General features: G+C 29.4%; 4 protein-coding genes across 4 annotated transcripts; 2 read left to right on the plus strand and 2 right to left on the minus strand.

The window, feature by feature from the left end:
* The first annotated feature begins 636 nt into the window (after positions 1-636).
* Lace (serine palmitoyltransferase long chain base subunit) lies at positions 637-11038 on the plus strand. The gene is made up of 10 exons (XM_072004043.1): positions 637-947; positions 4465-4641; positions 6840-6994; positions 7665-7810; positions 7886-8104; positions 8189-8352; positions 8429-8590; positions 8689-8951; positions 9028-9157; positions 9261-11038. Exons 1-10 carry the CDS (start codon positions 816-818, stop codon positions 9366-9368), a joined length of 1656 nt encoding a protein of 551 aa, XP_071860144.1. The 5' UTR covers positions 637-815; the 3' UTR covers positions 9369-11038.
* LOC139987608 (gem-associated protein 6) lies at positions 11024-11695 on the minus strand. Its single transcript, XM_072004049.1, has 2 exons — positions 11547-11695; positions 11024-11462 (listed from the first exon to the last, which is right to left on the minus strand). Exons 1-2 carry the CDS (start codon positions 11693-11695, stop codon positions 11126-11128), a joined length of 486 nt encoding a protein of 161 aa, XP_071860150.1. The 3' UTR covers positions 11024-11125.
* A 454-nt stretch (positions 11696-12149) lies between these two features.
* Positions 12150-14528, plus strand: Trs23 (trafficking protein particle complex subunit 4-like protein Trs23). The gene is made up of 2 exons (XM_072004048.1): positions 12150-12324; positions 12399-14528. The coding sequence occupies exons 1-2, from the start codon at positions 12150-12152 to the stop codon at positions 12875-12877; spliced, it is 654 nt and encodes a 217-aa protein (XP_071860149.1). The 3' UTR covers positions 12878-14528.
* LOC139987605 (juvenile hormone epoxide hydrolase 1) lies at positions 13022-17488 on the minus strand. Its single transcript, XM_072004044.1, has 8 exons — positions 17295-17488; positions 14827-14938; positions 14550-14742; positions 14232-14473; positions 14042-14157; positions 13777-13979; positions 13432-13666; positions 13022-13355 (listed from the first exon to the last, which is right to left on the minus strand). The coding sequence occupies exons 1-8, from the start codon at positions 17351-17353 to the stop codon at positions 13139-13141; spliced, it is 1377 nt and encodes a 458-aa protein (XP_071860145.1). The 5' UTR covers positions 17354-17488; the 3' UTR covers positions 13022-13138.
* Between the last annotated feature and the right edge of the window lie 510 nt (positions 17489-17998).

Below are 17998 nucleotides of genomic sequence, written 5' to 3' on the forward strand. Positions count from 1 at the left end.
GCAGGTTTAATCATATACATATATGTATATGTATATATATATTGTATATGCGCGAAGCACTAGTACGCATGTGCACAGCCGGTATCCTGCGTTAAAATCGCGGTTATATGTAAGTACATATAACGACGAATAATAATATTTTTAAACATATATTAAAGAGAAAATCAATTTTGTAAATATTTCATAAAAAATGTTTTCTTATAAAAGTCAAAACAACAAATATACATCATTGAAGTTTCAAATAGGGACATAAAACAAATAAGGTAGTTTTTACGATAATATTACAATAACCTTATATCAAATATTTATTTCTGTTTTTGCTGGAATTATACTCCCAATTCAGTATATGCGTGAGGTACACCGTCTTTCTATAATTCTTGATTATAAATTAGAAACACATAAATATATATGTATATCCAGTATATAGCTTTACTATTGACAACCGTGAAAAGAAGGTGAGTTAATTTTGATCAACACGCACATTAGTTTAATTATTACTATTCTCAATTGTACTAATCCTAAAAGTAATTAGTCTAATTCGTCTTGCCTGCGCATGCGCGTGTCCGTATATCTCTGCGTTATCTCTGTATTTCTGTGCAAATCGCAGATATCGCGGTCACAGAGTCAGCCGACTCAGTACAATCAGTGCACATGCGCGATTAATATTGTGACGCATGGCTTGATCGTCAGTCTTTGCCTGTCCTCCGTACGGTGTTGACGTATTTACTCTCTCTCTTTTCCTCTTTCTCTCTTTCCTCTCACTCTGTACTCCCTCCGGTTCTACGATACTTAGTGAAAGATTCGCCCTTTACAAAATGGCGACGCAGGCTATCACCAGGAGAAAGCTAAATGAACAGGAGCAGAAAATAAGCAGAAACGGATTAACCTTTTACGAAGACATCTTATCTAACGGTCATGCTGGTTTACAAACCAATGGACGTGTACAGGTTAGATCGTCATCGTGTCACGCGTATTAGTTTTACTTGATAATTCGGGAATATGCAATAAACTTTCCGACAATTAAAACTCGATTGGATATTAGTGCAATCTATGGAATAGTTGAGTTTTGTGTCAGATATTTTAATTTTCAATCAAATTAAATTCCGTGTAATAAACGAACTTTATGTTAAGGTCACTAGTCAATATTTGTCGATTGAATGTTGAACATTAATATTAAAGTTAATGAAGAAAAGTACGTAAAAATTAAAACTGAGATTTGCTATAGAAACAAGCGAAACATGTTTTGATTGTGATTCGATTAGTTGCAATGTATATCGAGCAATTTTCAATTCAAGAAATTTCGATTTAAAACAACCTCGTTTTTGTGCGATGTTAATACGGTATTGTGGTTCACGTTGCAATTGTTATTGAACTCGCATTTGACTAATTTTCTTTATTTAAACTAAAAAACGTTTTATTTCTTTATTCAGATACATATCAAAACAATGTTTTCTTATGCTAGTGTTTATCCTCGACTATCGCATGATTCTTTTAACATCGTAACTATAACATTAGGCGGGAATTGCATCAATTACATTCTAGGAAAACGAAACAACTTGACCGTTACTTTGTACCATTGCTTGGGTCAGCTGTAATAAATTGTGATAAGAGAAGCTAGTTTTAACGCAAGATTAATTTTTCGTTGAATAATAATTATTCATATGGTAAATACTTTCTCAGAAATAACTTTACCTTTCTAAGATAATAACTTTAACAATGCTATCTTATATCTGTCTTTTTAATCAGAAAATGATAAATGAAATTTCATAAACTTTTCCAATATAATAATTTAAATTTTTTGTGCATTAGACACACTATATAGAATAATAAGCAGATCGCGGATATTTTGTATATTTTTGAGAAACATAAATGTACAAAAATGTACAGAGTACACAGTATATTACTACAGGATACGTAATAATGTTTAAAAGGCGACAAACGTTTTTTAGGTACCATTTTTTTTAATTGTGTTCATAAAGATACGAATTAGAATAAAAATCCGCAATCTAGAAATAAATATTGTACGTAGATGACGACGATAATGATCGACAGGTTTTCTCAATATTTCGCTCCACATTTTCCAAAGTAATTATTTCATTTAAAATATACATATAATTATTATTAACAGTATAATTGATTTAATCATTGACGTGTTCGGCGTATTCCTAACCTAATTCTTGTTAAAAAATCGTAATGTAAGAAACGAAATTACCAATACGAATTTCTCGAAGAATTGGAAATTTTCTACATTCCCGCAATGCTGGTAAAAATTTTGTTACAGTGGTTACTCTCGAAAGTTTGTAAATTTTGATTATCGTGCAATGGCAATTGACATGGAAACATTTGCAATTATCAATTCGTGACCTTTAATTATACAAGAAAAAACCTGAGTCATTTGCTGTAAAATAATGATAAATAAAGAAGTAGAAATATTAATTTTTTATCACATGTTTCATCGGTAAACAAAATTTCTTCGAAACTAACCTCGAAATTCGAACGTTTAACAAGATAGCCTTAAAAAAATAACAATATTAATTGCTAAGATCAACAATTTGAAAAAGTATGTCTATTTTATCAATTGAATTACTATTCTAATAATTTTTAATGTTAATTGCTCCAATTCTTATAATTTTCTGAAAGAGATTTATATACAAGCATTATAAAAAATATATATTATGGAATGAGTAGACACGAAGCTCAATAAAATGCCAAATACAATCTAAAAGACTATATAATTGTAAAGTGTTATCTTAAATTTTCATTTCAATATGCACATGCGCAAATATTATGTACCTATTATCAGTATCAGTCTTTATACCCTTGCAATTGAGGTGCTTTTCGAATTATGGGCGTTTCTCCAGATAGTTTCTTTTAGTAATTTTTAACTTAATATTTCTAAGTAAAAATCTATTTTTCAAATTCTATCTTTTGCATTTTTAATAACATCGATAAGATTAATGAGTAATGCGTTGCGAATTCGTGTACAAAATCAATGACGCATTAGTTTTGTCTACATAACTTATAGATGTTTATGTGTACAAAGTTAACGCTATAAAGTTACAAAACATTATCGTAAATTAAATTTTAACACATAAAAATAACTTTATAAATATCTTTTCCGTTATTGATGTAATTTGACATCAAATTAAGCTGCAAATGTAATCTTTTTTTTCATATTTATTTTCTATTTAATAAACATATTAAAAATTGTTCATATCTGTCTTTGTTAGTTTATATGTACTTAATTATTCGTTTAATAAGATATCGTACACGTATAAACATATAATTACTTTCAATGTAGCAATGTAATGAAGATACTTTATATTTGCAAAAAAAGCATACAAAAGCATTTTTTTTTTTAATTTTTATCATTTTTTGCTGCAAGTAAAATGCTCATCGTTTTAGTGTCATTCTATCGTATACTATGGATGAAGTTTACGTATTATTGATTTCATAGGCTCTCGTAAATATCGCAATTCTACATACAAAAGAAAGTTTCACCATTGAATATCATGAAACATGATTTTAACGGATACACCCTTATCCCAAATAACTGCTTAATTTTATTATTGAAAAAGAATCGTTAGTCGGAACATTAACGTAATTTTTAAGTTATCATTTCAAGTTTCAATTCCAGCGTACACGGTACTAATCTATATACATACGACTGTTCCTTAAAAAGATTAATATAAGAAGTTATCAATGTCTTTTTTTTCAACTCTAAAAGTGTTTTTAATTACGAATAAAGCTCGCTACTTATCGATTAATTATCTTACTTTTTTTTCGGAATAATTCAATCTATCATGGAATCTCTCGAAATCATAGAATTCGTACTCTGCCGTTTGTATTTTCGAGTTGCTACTTCCAGGAATAAAAAAAAAAAAAACATAACGCAATCAGCGATATCTTTTCGAGAGATCGATTTATCTACCGCGACAACTTATCTGTAATAACCATGACAGCTTAAGGTTCGTTTATATTCTGTCTTTACGTGTCCATGTTACTTCCGAATGAATTTTACATGACACTAGATCGTTCGATGCTGATAAACGATTAAATAGTAACACAAGTCAGCGTATAATGCTTTAAAAAGATATAAGAGTCGTCTTCTTTTTTGTAGAACGCAATTCAATTGTTACGCGTGTCGGTTATAAATTAACGAACTGTTAATTATAAATTGCGGATTTTTATGCATTTATGGAAATCAAGATTTTCTTTTTATAGTATGATTAAATTTCTCCTTAATTTTGTTTTTAAAAGTATCGTGTATGCTTTCTATGTTTTTAATAATAGTCACAGTCTATATAATTTGTAGTACTTGGTGCTGTTAATGTTTTAAAATACTTTATGATTGTTTCTCTCTCTCTCTCCCCCTCTCTGTAGTCATGTTCATAGAAACATGAATTTCCCATAAAACATTCGCGGTCTAATTATCAATGAAAATGTATTGAAAACCGTATTTAGTTCCCAGAAAATAACACGAGGGCAGAGCCAGTGAAACCAAGATCAAAGGAGTCGTTCGAGAGGATACCGTTCATCACTGCTGTGTTAACGCACCTAGGGTTCTGTATCCTTATGTTTTTGGGTTTTATAAACCAATTGCTTTTCATCCCTAAAGTCGCGCAAGAACACAATAGAGAGGTAAGATTGCAATAACAAGTTTTAATAGAATAAAAAATTTTCTTACGTCATTAAGAATCACGCAGTGAGAAATAATTTATAAAAGTCATGTAAGCGCAATGTTATTACAAAACATAAATGAAGTTATTGTCTTGAATAAACAGTGTATTAGAATAATAGATGTATTACAAAAATCCTTTACAAAAATCGGAATCACAAGAACAATTTTTATAATACAAAAAAGAGAGTTTATTACACTTCGGTATATTCTTACATAATATAAAATACATTTTTTCTATAGTCCTGATCTACGACAATAATGATTACATATATATATATATATATGTGTGTGTGCGTATATTTGACCTAGTTCGAGAGATGAAGTTAATGGACGAATGATTTTGTGATTTGAAAGTCTAGGATCAAGAAAAATGGATGCGAATAACCACGTACAAGCAACAAGGGACTCAATGGAAAACAGAAGAAAAGAAACTAAAAAGTAATGATCGAGCCGAAAATGAAAGTAATCGAGAAAGAGAATCGCATGAAAGAGAAGTGGAATCGATTCCATTCGATTTGAATTACGATTGCTCACTAAAGAGATTCGATTGATCGCAATATAAAACAATCAGTAACCGTGAAACGTTCGTGCTCGTAATTTCTTTCAAATGGAACAGATGATCGAAATAATCATTCACGATGTGTTACGGTTTCCTTTAAGCAATTTTTAATGCATGATATTCGTTTTATCACCGCAAAATGAAAAGGATTTCCGACGATGACAAAGTATTTTCTTAAAAACAATCAAAAGCTTATAAAAGTAAATTATCGATGATTATAAAAGTGGATTATTGATTGACGAAAATAATTAATTAAAAATTCGATTCCGCAAAGGAAAAATCCATCACGATAATGTGTTTCTAAAAAAGTATGAAAATTCTTTAATGTCGTTAAAATTTTTTAAATGAACTATTTTATTTAATCGAATTTTTCTGCGATGTTTGAACAAATGTTCGATAATGCCTTTATTAAGCTGAGAGGGGAAACTCGGAAATAAAATACAAGATTTGATATCTAATCTCGAGTTGAATCATAAATACACGTATCGTAAATATACGTATTCATCGAAAGATCTAGATCTAGTAAATTAACATTCTTCTATTTGATATTTGATATTAATGCAGAAGAGGATGGAGAATTTGCTTTTTCCTTCTGTTTTAGAGAAAAAATTTCTTCCTCTCTTTCCATTATGTTTAAGAAAATTGTCGTAATTTATATATAAATCATAATTTCTATATAGCATTCGAAGAATTATTTTTATTATTAAATATATTTATTAAGTATACTTTTACAAAGACTTTTACAAAAGGCTTACAAAGACAAAAGATATTTTTATAAAGACAAAGATCATTATACAACTTGTATAGGCTGTTTCAAAGAAAAAAAAAACAAAAAAACAAAAAGAAGAAAAGAAAAAGATGTGTGATCCATGAGAGACGTTTTAAATTGAAATTCATTCGTCAAGTTACGTTGATACAGACATGTTAAAATCTATTATTCTATTCTTTCTATGTTGAATCACTTATTTTGGGACACCCTATAAGTACTGTAGTGTACTACTTGCGAGAATAGTTCTGCGCAATGCTATATAGCCAAGTGTATTGTAAAGCTGTCTGGCCAATAATCCATTATCCAGTCTTGAAATATTCAAAAGGATGAATTTGAAATTTCATCTCATGTTAGAAGGATTGTTTAAAATTATTATCACTTTACACATTGTAATCTTTACGAAATAATTTATTTAATTTAACTCGTAATTGAATCTTTGTACTTATATGTACTTTACAGCTATAGATCTCTTTTCTGTTTTAACAAAGATATTTTTTTTTATAGATGTATCTAAACCTTATAAAAAATTAGGCTGTCTCCACGTAAAATAAGTAATTCGTTTTACGTAAATATTCAAATCATAGTAGCGTTCAATATGATTAAAAATAATATTTAAAAATTGATCATTACATTACAAGGTGTTATAATTTTCTTTTTATTTCTTATTTTGTATTTTTTAATTTGCTTTTTTATAGAATTAATTTTTAAATAAGTCAAAGGAAAATAATTCTAATTTTCTCCGCAATTAAGACTATTCATTTGTCTATGGTAGATTACTTTCAACGAAGGAATAAGATTCCAAGTGATTCCAAATCTCTCCTTTGTTTCAGGGTTATGCAGCACTGTACGAACATTTTGAAGAATTTTATCTTCGATACGTTTATAGAAGAGTAAGGGATTGTTGGAACAGGCCCATATGTTCTGTTCCAGGTGCGACAGTTACACTTAAGGATAGAATAACGAAAGATTATGGATGGACGTTTCAGTAAGTTAGCGAAAAGTCTAAAAATATTTCGTCAGCTTTAACACAAAATTCTGTGATTAATATTTATTGAATCTGACATTAAATAAGATTTCATCATGAATACAATCTGTAATTCGTACTGGTATGAATATTTTATGTATTAATTCTTATCTTAGTCATTTTTCTTGTTATTATACGTAAACTCTATTAATTTCAATGTGATTATTGTTCATTCAATTTTGAAATGAATTTGAGGTAACATCAATGTGAAATGTACGGATTCGAAAATCGTAACTCGATTGAAGGTACAGGAAGGCAGACATTCGCCTTGATTAAATGTAATGAAGAACTCAAGGGGATTTGACGACTAGTGAACGAGAAAGCAGATTTATAACTTGGAAATCAAATTCAATGGACTTTGATCAGCTTCATCGTTTTTTATTAATATCATCTAATTTTCAAGATCATTTCCATTTCAGTCTTCTCCCACCTTTTATTTAGGAATTCTGCTTAATTCGATTCAATATAAATTTTTATCGAATGAATTCATTAAATGTGTGTGTGTGTGTGTCTGTGTGTGTGTAAATAAAATAACAAAATAGCAAATAAAAAATTGTAGTTTCACTATATCTTAATATTGTATCTATATTAAATCATATCATTATTTTATATTTGCTATTTTTTTATTTAGGTTTACAGGAACGACATCAGAATGTATAAATTTAGGATCGTATAATTACTTGGGCTTCGCGGAAGCAAATGGTAAATGTGCTGATCAAAGTATTGAAACTTTGAAGAAATTTGGCTGTGCTAGTTGCAGTAGTCGCCTTGAACTCGGTAATGAATTTTTCTCGGTTTAGTTATAAATTTTTACTATACAATAAAAACATATATATGTTTTTTTATATTTAGGAAACATGCCAATTCACGAAGAATTAGAGCAACTGACGGCTAGATTTTTGGGTGTGGAGGATGCCATTGTTTTTGGAATGGGTTTTGCAACAAATGCTCTTAATTTGCCCTCGTTAGTAAGCAAAGGTTGTTTAGTACTAAGTGATGAAAAAAATCATGCTTCGTTGATACTTGGGCTGAGGCTATCCGGTGCTACTGTGAGAGTGTTTAAGCATAATAGTAAGTTTGTAAAATAGTGAATCGACATATCGGTAAACTCCGATATATTACTTGTCTAAAATGTTCAATTTTGTATTGTTATAGACATGAAGCATTTAGAAAAATGCTTAAAAACTGCAATAGTTTTTGGCCAACCAGATTCTGGAGAACCTTGGAAAAAAATAGTAATTGTAGTGGAAGGCGTTTATTCCATGGAAGGTTCTATTGTACATTTACCTGAGATTTTGCAACTCAAGAAAAAGTACAAAGTGTGTATATTTTTTTACACATATGTAACTCCACTACAATGTATCTGGAATATTAAAGTGTAATTGAATATAACAGGCATATCTTTATTTGGATGAGGCTCATAGCACTGGTGCATTAGGTAAACGTGGAAGAGGAGTTTGCGATTATTATGAAATTGATCCAAGAGAGGTGGACATACTAATGGGTACTTTTACAAAAAGTTTTGGATCTGCTGGAGGTTATATTGCTGGAACAAAGGTGAACAGATTTTTTAGGAATATTCTCATAATTATGAATATAATGTCCCTTCTTGATATCAAAAATTGATGGTAATAATGATGTTTCTATAATTCTAGTCATTAATAAACTATTTAAGGATATACAGTCACGCGCATACTTACGCAGTAGCCATGTCTCCACCAATAGCACAGCAAATCATAACTTCGATGAAAATAATTACCGGTGAAGATGGTACAGACGATGGAAAAAGAAGAACGAAACAATTAGCAAGAAATACTAGGTACTTTAGGCGCAGACTTAATCAGATTGGAGTTATTATTTATGGAAACGAAGACTCGCCTGTTGTACCTATGTTAGTTTACCTGTTTTCTAAAATAGGGTATGTGTCCAAGATTATAGTGTGAGGAGATGAAACAAATTGAAAATCAAATTGTAATTATGCTTCCAATTAACAGTGCAGTCGTGCGAACGTTAACTACGTATAACATAGCTGCAGTAGGTGTTGGATTTCCAGCAACTCCATTAATGGAAGGCAGAATACGATTTTGTCTTTCTGCTGCACACACTAAACAACAACTAGATTATGTAAGTATATACATTTTTTTACTAGTCTATCTTCTCTTTTTCCTCTTTCTTGAACACGAGTATTATTTCTAATTGAGATTTTCATTTTTTTTTCTTCATCTAGGTATTGTCACATATTGAGAGTCTTGCAGATTCCTTGGGTTTAAGATATTCTCGTAAAATTCGCGATCCAGCGCCTATTGAATATTATTCCGATGGAGAGACCGAATGACCTGCTATGTAGAAAATAGACTCTCTAGGATGTTCACTTTGCTCCAAAGAAGCTCCTCGTATTTCTATGGAGAAACACTGCCTTGAAAGAACTCTATACGCATTCTTTTATACGCTTTTCCATTGATGCCCACACTGTACCTCTTAATTAAATCACAAATAACGAAAGAATACACACACACACACATATGTGTGTGCGTGTGTGTCGCTATCAATTATGACATCATAAATTAATAATCCATTATTTTAGAAGAAACTGCTTCTTCTTCCTCTTTTTCGTATATCGTTGGAAATTTCACATGAACGAAGAAAGTGTCGAGTATTTTTAAAGATTTTTCGCACTATGTACAACGAATTACAAAATATTACGGAGAAGCCAAGAGTGCGTCAGAGTTCAATTGGCCCGTTATTTTACGTGCACGAAGCTCGTAGAGGCATATGCACATATCGGTGGCTGTGATATGCCAGAAATCCTAGATTCACAAGGTAGTTCTAACAGATGAAATTTACTCAAAGTAGTTCTTCCTTCCCGAGTAAAATAGAAAAGTTAGAAGTTCGATATTTTTCTAAAAGAAGAGAAAAGATCGAACCAAGATTTTACTAAAGATATTTGGAAGCTCTTTGATGAATTCTACACCGCACTACCGAAATTGCATTTACTTCATATCAAGCTTTTACATCAAAATTTAATCCCTATTGCTATGGCAAATACCTTAGTATTATGAGGTATGCAACAGCATAGAGCTTTGTAAATTTTTTTACTTTCCATTATATGTTTAGGAAAGTTGACGCATACACGCAAATACATATACGCAACGAACAGTTAAGGTAAGTACTTGACATATTTAATGCAAAAGATACACATCTATGCGCAACAAATACCGGAAATAATACTTTGAGTTTATCGCAAATGATAAATTATCTCCGGTTATTACAGCAAGAGGGTTTAAATTTAAGATGACAAAATATAATGTTTTTTCTCACTTAAATATTATACAAATTTATACTACGATACTACGATTAAAAATTTATTTTTTTTAATAACGTTTTAAATAGTTTTATAGCTTTCTTTCCAGTCTGCATTTCTTCTTTTAAGGCGAGCGTCATATCCAAAAAAGAAAATAAAGCATTTTATACTTTATTTTCTGCAAAAGAGCGCACGTTTTTAGAAGTGATAATTTCATATATTTTTTTTATTTTTAGAACTATATAATATCATATGATTAAGTATTTGATTTTGTAAAGAATTGCACATTATCAGAATAGCTGCACAAACTTTTTAATATCATTTTTCTATTTAAAGCATTAACTGAATTATATACTTTTTAAAAAGCAACAACATATATTTCATTTCACCATAATTGCAAATATTTTCTAAGAAATTGTCATTTCGACTTAATTTATATAATATAATCATGTTTTATATTTAAATTGAAAAGAATGCAACTTAATGATATAAATTTAAAATAACGTAAGAAATGAAATTAATATTACGTATCTATATTAAAATTGAATTCAATTGTAAATGAAACACTTTCATCTGCGATTGATTTATGTATATTAAGCGAAACTTTATTTTAGACGATATGATACGTGCGAAAAATAAAATATTTTATGGTAAAAAAAGAAATATAATTCAAATTAAAAAAAATAAAGCAATTTTTTAAATACTATTTGTATTATTCTTATTAATATAATACTATTATTTCATTAATTAATTAAAGAAGAAGTAAAATATTGTTAGCAAACGTCGGTACATCAAATTTGTATACGGGAAAGAAGATTTTGAATTCTTCCCAAGATAATGCTATTATCGCAAATGCAATCTGCGGGCTCATACGGTGGTTTTATTGAAAGTACATTTTCTATTGTTAAAATATCGTTCTGTTCTTTTACGGGGAATCTATTTTCTTGCAATAATTTTATTACAGCACTTTTTCGCTTCTCTACTGTCGATCGAAGAATACTTGTTGGCGCGTTCATAAACAATTGTGGTAATTCGCATAATTGATTTGGAGAGATCTCTATATTTTTTATCGCATGACCAAATACAATTTTTAAATTATTTTGTTGGCAGCCTTGTAGGAGTACAATACTGCAAAACAATTTATAAATTATTTATGAATATATATATAAATAATACCGAGGAGTTAAAATATTATATGAAAGATTTTCTAACCTTTCTGATACCGGATCAACCGTATAAACAATACCAGAAATCGTGTTATTATCTTCAGTTGAAATGTTCACTTCTTTACCAACGTAACTCTTAAATAATAAGGGATCATTTTTGTAAATTTTATGGGAAAAATGCGAATTCTCTTCCATGACTCAAAGATTTGTCTTGCAAAGAGTAATATATAATCTATTATACAAATTTAAAACTCGTTTAGATTTACAGACAATTGTATATAACCACGTGTTCGTTGACACTGTCTCTTATTTCTTATTGTCCATTTTAACACAAGATAAAAACTCAATATATATTTATTAATATATAATTATAATTTGCGTACTAACTGTTATCAAATTATCCGTGATTAATATATGAGTTGTAAGCTATTTATGAACTGTCTAGTAATTTTCATGTGAAATCTAAGCTATTTACGAACGACTACTAGTTTTCATATGAAATCTAAGTAAAACATAACCTAAAAAGTACTTGATATTTGACAGTTGTATCATAAATAAACAGTTAATTGAAAACTACAAATAGATGAAGTTTAAAATTAGTAACTGAAAAGTGGAAATTAATTATATTGTAATTTGAAATAATATAATCATGGTTATTTATGGTGTTTATATCGTATCAAAGTCGGGTGGACTAATATTTAATCACGATCACAATGTTCCACGAATTGAAAATGAAAGGACATTTAATTTTCCTCTTGATATAAAGTTAAATTACGAAAATAAGAAGATTGTCGTCTCATTTGGGCAAAAAGATGGAATTAATGGTAAGGACATTTTCCTCACTTCCAAAAAAATTTCTTTATATTTCACGATTGACTAATGTATTCGTTTCTTGCAGTGGGTCATGTTTTAACTGCAGTAAATGGTAGTCCCGTAATAGGTCGCGAATTGGAGAATGGGAAAGATGTGTTTGAATTGGTAGAACAACCAGAGAATTTTCCTATGTCGCTTAGATTTAGTCGAGCGAGGATGACAACCAATGAAAAAATTTTTTTAGCATCAATGTTCTATCCTCTATTTGCAATTGCTAGTCAATTAAGTCCCGAACCCCGTTGTTCTGGCATTGAAATTTTAGAAGCAGATACATTTAGATTACATTGCTACCAAACATTGACTGGAATTAAATTCATTGTGGTAGCAGAACCTACACAAAGTGGAATAGAAATTCTGTTGAAAAGAGTATATGAACTATATGCAGATTATGCTTTGAAAAATCCTTTTTATTCACTGGAAATGCCAATTAGATGTGAATTGTTTGAGACTAATTTACAAAGCTTATTAGAAAATGTTGAGAAGTCTGGTGCTAGCAACGTGTAATCCATGATAAGGTAATTATCTTATAAATAATATTACACAAAACTTGTACAAAATCAATGTTGGTTAAGTCAGGTGAAACTTGTAACATTTTGTATGACTGGTATTGTAAAGTACAATGTATTAAACTGTAAATGATACTGAATGTAAATAATCAAGATTCTCGTTTATATTTAATATGAAACATGTACAATTTATTAAAGTAGTTTAAAAAATATATCATTACTTGTGCAAAAATGATTAAGAATTAAATCGAACTACAATTTATACAGATTTTGCCTTAAGTTCCTCAGTTTTTTTAACAAAACTGAAAATATCATCAGCTAGGAGTCTAGGTTCTTCAAAAGCTGCAAAGTGTCCACCACGTGGCATAACATTATATTGAATTATGTTAGGATATCTTGATTTAAGCAAACTTTTAGGCTGAACTAATAGGTCACGTGGGAATACTGCACAAGCTGTAGGTACATTTATGGGCAATCTGAAATAAAATGTAGTTTTAAACATTTGGTATAGGCACAAAAAATTCATAAATTTATAGCATGAGATAAACTTACTGATCAATTTTTAAAGCTCTATATGCTGAATTAAAGTTTTCAGCATAAAGTCTAGCACTTGTAGTAATGCTGTTACTGACCCAATATATCATTATATTGTCCAACAGCTCGTCTAACGTATATTTTTCTGTTAAACCACCGTCATCTCGTTCTTTATATGCTTTATTTGTCCATGTGCTGAACTTTTCCAAAATATATGCCGCTAATGCATCAGGTGAGGCAGTTAATGCAGCACCTGAGGAACAGTTTTATAAATTTTAAATCTTATAATTTATATATAATTCATATATGTGTATTTAAACAATGTACATCATCAATAACTTTCAACAGAGAAAGAAAAGATACCTATAGTGTCTGGCTTTGTAGCCTGTATGTGAAAATAACCACTTTCTTCAATTAGCGTAGACAAAGTTGTACTGAGGGGGAAATATAGCGAATAATGTTCGCTTACTCCTACTAAAGATGGGAAATAGCTACCAATAACTGACCAAATGAAAGTGGACGCTGACATCAGGGTGGTACACATGTTTGCGTGTAATCCAGTTATTCTAAAAATCAAATGCATAACGTTTCATTTCTTTTAAAAATTTATATTACTATTATTACTAACTTTTCGGGAAATAGAGTAGCCATGTTAGCGGAAATAAGAGATCCCCAATCACCTCCTTGGACATAAAACTTTTCAAAGCCAAGTCTATGCATCAGATTCTTGAATACTACAGCCATCTGAGAAATAAGTCAGTAGAAAATAATATGTACGTCAATCATATATTTGTGTAAATAAAAAAGAGAAGCGTTACCTGACTACTAGCCATGCCCGGTCGTACCGCTCCTTCTGAGAAACCGTATCCCGGAAGTGACGGTGCAATAACTTCGAACACGAAGTTCTGATTAGGCCAAGGTTTTGTTAGTATAGGTATAATTTTTTGGAATTCCACAACTGATCCCGGCCATCCGTGTAGGATTAGCAGAGGCAGAACTTTCAACTTCTTATCCTTTGGTAGATTTGTTGGTTTCACATGATAGAAATGTATATCCAAACCTAACATTTTTAAGTTCTTTACTTTTAACTTTGTTTAGGATTTTTTATTAATTAAGTATGCGAATTGTTCCATTACCTTGGATGGTTGTGATAAACTGAGGATATTTGTTTAGCAACGCCTGTCTTTCAGTCCAGTTATATTCATCTCTCCAATAATCAAGTACTGTATTGAGGTATTTAGTCGAAATACCGTAAGTCCACGCAGCATCTTCCAATGGTTGAACGTACGTTCTTCTATGTGTCAAGCGGTATTTTAAATCATCCAAGACCTTTAAACAGTTCAGGAATTTTTCTTTTAAATATAATCAGAAGATTAGAAGCAAAAGATAAATCTTATTTGATTCTTTATTTACTTTTGCTGGTACATCGATCTTGAAAGGTCGTATTTCTGTAGACTCTTTTCCATTTTTCTTCGGTCCCCAGTTTGTCTCAGGTAAGGTTGGAACCTTATGTTCTTCCGTGGAACTAAACGAATTATTGAATTTATTTATGTAATAAATAATAATTAGTCACAGGTAAAATAAGAGATCTTTATGTTAGATAATTGTGAAAAAAGGTTACGATACTTTAAATATTAAAATCTTATGTTGAAATGTAGTTAGTTGATTGTATTTTTGAAAGTTTACACTCATGACCTCCGTAAATTGAAATCATGTTTTCTCAACTTGCAAGTAAGAGTGTTTTATCAAATATAATCTAGATGAACGATAAGATTTATTTTAAAAATATAATACCGATATCTTATAAATGATGAGTAATTAATCTTCGTTCTTAAGCTATGTACAGACAGTACGAGGCATGTCTCGCGGGTCTGCTTTATAAAGTATTCTATCGGTAAAAAATGTACAATATGAAATTATTTTACAGTGTAATTTCATGATTTAATTCAGAACAATGATATTTTGATATTTTCTGATAAGGGTAAATATTTTTTGTACAGTAATATTTTGATAATGGTGTTTTGTTAGAAAATCAATTTACATAGATAGTAGCGTAAGTATTTTGTGAATAATATTCAAGATGGATAGAAATGCAACAATAAGAACATTCCTACTAGCATTTTATTAGTATGCTCATTTTTAGGAACGCAGAAACTGATCTTGATTTTGCGTTATTTGAAAGTTATGTAATAGTAACTGCTATGATGATTAGATAACACCAGAGCTGGACATTCTGCTCTTAAATTGTTCTAAGTAGTAACAGTAACTCGTAGTAATATTATTTGCTGTTTTATTTTATGCTCTAATGTAAACTACATGTCGTATATAGGTGATAGTTTAAAGGAAGATAGTGATAAAGTACAAAAGTCGACATTATAATAGTATATTAGTTTCTAATGAATGATCATTACAATTTTTTGCTAGTCATCGCATGATATAGCGAAATTTATTAATAAAACAGTCATATATTAAATGATAGATTTATTACGTCAATCTCTTTTAATCAAATGGATTTTCTTTTCTTATTTTAACCTTACATCGAATTATAAATGATTTGAATGATGGGTAAAATCAAGCATTTTATACTTTAATTTAAGATTAAACGGCTACATTAGATTTGCAATTTTGTAAATATTACATTTATGCTTCGAAATATTAAGTATACGAAATAACGAAAGAAAAATACTTATATAATTCCATTTTGTCAATGTCATCGTTCTTCTTATTCGAATGGATCTATTGTGGAAATATCTTACGCGATTAGATATACTTAACCGAAGTTATTTTTGTATTGTAAAGACTGTATGCTATAATATATAAGTACTTGAACATATAGAAGGGAATATATGTAAAATAAATATGACCTTCGTTCATCATTTAGTAATTCTTCCTAAATTCAACATGATCATATAATTCAAGAGTAAATGTTACCGATGTCAATATAGTTTAGTCAATTGATAGAAATACTTTTTTTAGTTTTATATATTTGTGTATTATTTATCTTCAAATGCAAAATCTAATTATACAAAAAATTGCGTTAAAATTATAGATTAAATACTTGTTACTAGGTATTGCTATGCATGTGTATTTAATAACCTATTTTTATCATTGTAACTAGCACATAGTAGTACGTTGTAAGGAGTAAATTGTAGCCGAATAATCGTAACAATTAGTTGAATTTGTTTTTGTTTCATGGTATCTAAGAATTCAGAGACATTGATATGTTGATTTGTAGTACATTAATAAATGAATATGGAAATTAATTTTACGAATGAATACGTATTACATTACACGTGACATAAAACGTTTGTAACGGAAATTTGATTAAATTAAAAAAATCCTGTTTCCTCATAAAACATATAAATCATACGTGCCGGTTTTTAATTTTCAACATTTTGTAAACTTTTAAAATATTTTAAGTTTGTTTTCTAAAATACTCGTAAATATTTAAGTATTCCTTTGTTAAAAGTACTGATGAATATTAAGGTCTTCTTCTAAGTTTAAAATATGATAGAATTATACAATTATGTGCAAAATTATACACAAATAAGATTTTCTTGTTTTAAAGCTAGTTTGTTTATAGGTCAGTTAGACAATGGGAAGCCGACACAAAGTAATTATAAATTTAATGAATACGATATCTAAGAGAGCAACACTAAAATTTGTAAAATGATATTCAAAATATTATGAAAATTTATGAAAATATATGAAACAGCGTAGCGTCAGAAAAATCTATAACATGAAACGTACAGAAAAAGATCAAACATTAGCAAGAACCGTTATGTACAGTTGTTTTTGTGGAGTATTGATGTTATTAATAATGTAGTTTTCACAATTAACTATTAACATCTTATAACATCTTATAACATCAATGAACTTACGATAAAAAGATAGCTATTCCAGTGGCACATAACGCTATCACCACTGCAATTTTCAACATTTTGTACCGAACGCGCTTTTCTCCAGTAATAGAATTACACAACTAGGTAACAAGACGTGTGATCATGAGACAAGTGAGACTTCAACAAACATTTATAGTAGAGATTTGTAGAGGGATATATTGTACATTGTACATCGTACATCGTACATCAGTATCAAAGTAAAAGAGAGGGAACTTGATTTTCAACACCATCTGCTGGCCAATTGCAAACGTATATGTATATACACTTATATGTATGTAGTTATAGCTACATATTGGTACTAGAATAATTTGTTATTTCAAATCTTACGACAGACATTACAATTGAAATCGATAAGAATATATCTAATTTTATACAAAATATAAGAATAACAGTATCATAATACCTTCTACATTTTATTTTTCTGGATTATAAAAGAAATGATTGTAATTATAAAATAAAAAACTATAATTTTGTAATAAAAGGAGGAAACATTTGCGATGATTCAATAGATGTGTATCATGATTGCTATTTTTAATTTTAAATGAGTTCAATAGCAATTGGTAGTATTAAAAAATGCTTAAAATTACAATATTGTTTTCAAATTAAACGAAACTCTTAACTAATGTTTATGTAAATTGATTTCAGTCTAAGGAATTTGAAATTTCAACCGGAAATGATTTCGT

This window comes from Bombus fervidus, chromosome 5, assembly GCF_041682495.2.
Source record: "Bombus fervidus isolate BK054 chromosome 5, iyBomFerv1, whole genome shotgun sequence".
Lineage (NCBI taxonomy): Eukaryota > Metazoa > Arthropoda > Insecta > Hymenoptera > Apidae > Bombus > Bombus fervidus.

What these genes read in the sequence shown, in the direction of transcription:
- LOC139987608 (XM_072004049.1), bottom strand. Translation starts at nt 11,695, where the DNA reads ATGGAAGAGAATTCGCATTTTTCCCATAAAATTTACAAAAATGATCCC. An exon ending in GTTGATCCGGTATCAGAAAG is followed by an intron (nt 11,463 to 11,546) that starts GTTAGAAAATCT and finishes ATTGTTTTGCAG; the next exon opens with TATTGTACTCCTACAAGGCT.
- Trs23 (XM_072004048.1), top strand. Translation starts at nt 12,150, where the DNA reads ATGGTTATTTATGGTGTTTATATCGTATCAAAGTCGGGTGGACTAATA. An exon ending in GCAAAAAGATGGAATTAATG is followed by an intron (nt 12,325 to 12,398) that starts GTAAGGACATTT and finishes CGTTTCTTGCAG; the next exon opens with TGGGTCATGTTTTAACTGCA.
- LOC139987605 (XM_072004044.1), bottom strand. Translation starts at nt 17,353, where the DNA reads ATGTTGAAAATTGCAGTGGTGATAGCGTTATGTGCCACTGGAATAGCT. An exon ending in AGATCGATGTACCAGCAAAA is followed by an intron (nt 14,743 to 14,826) that starts GTAAATAAAGAA and finishes AACTGTTTAAAG; the next exon opens with GTCTTGGATGATTTAAAATA. An exon ending in GCTACTCTATTTCCCGAAAA is followed by an intron (nt 13,980 to 14,041) that starts GTTAGTAATAAT and finishes TTTGATTTTTAG; the next exon opens with AATAACTGGATTACACGCAA.
- Lace (XM_072004043.1), top strand. Translation starts at nt 816, where the DNA reads ATGGCGACGCAGGCTATCACCAGGAGAAAGCTAAATGAACAGGAGCAG. An exon ending in GATTATGGATGGACGTTTCA is followed by an intron (nt 6,995 to 7,664) that starts GTAAGTTAGCGA and finishes TTTTTTATTTAG; the next exon opens with GTTTACAGGAACGACATCAG. An exon ending in GTTATATTGCTGGAACAAAG is followed by an intron (nt 8,591 to 8,688) that starts GTGAACAGATTT and finishes CTATAATTCTAG; the next exon opens with TCATTAATAAACTATTTAAG.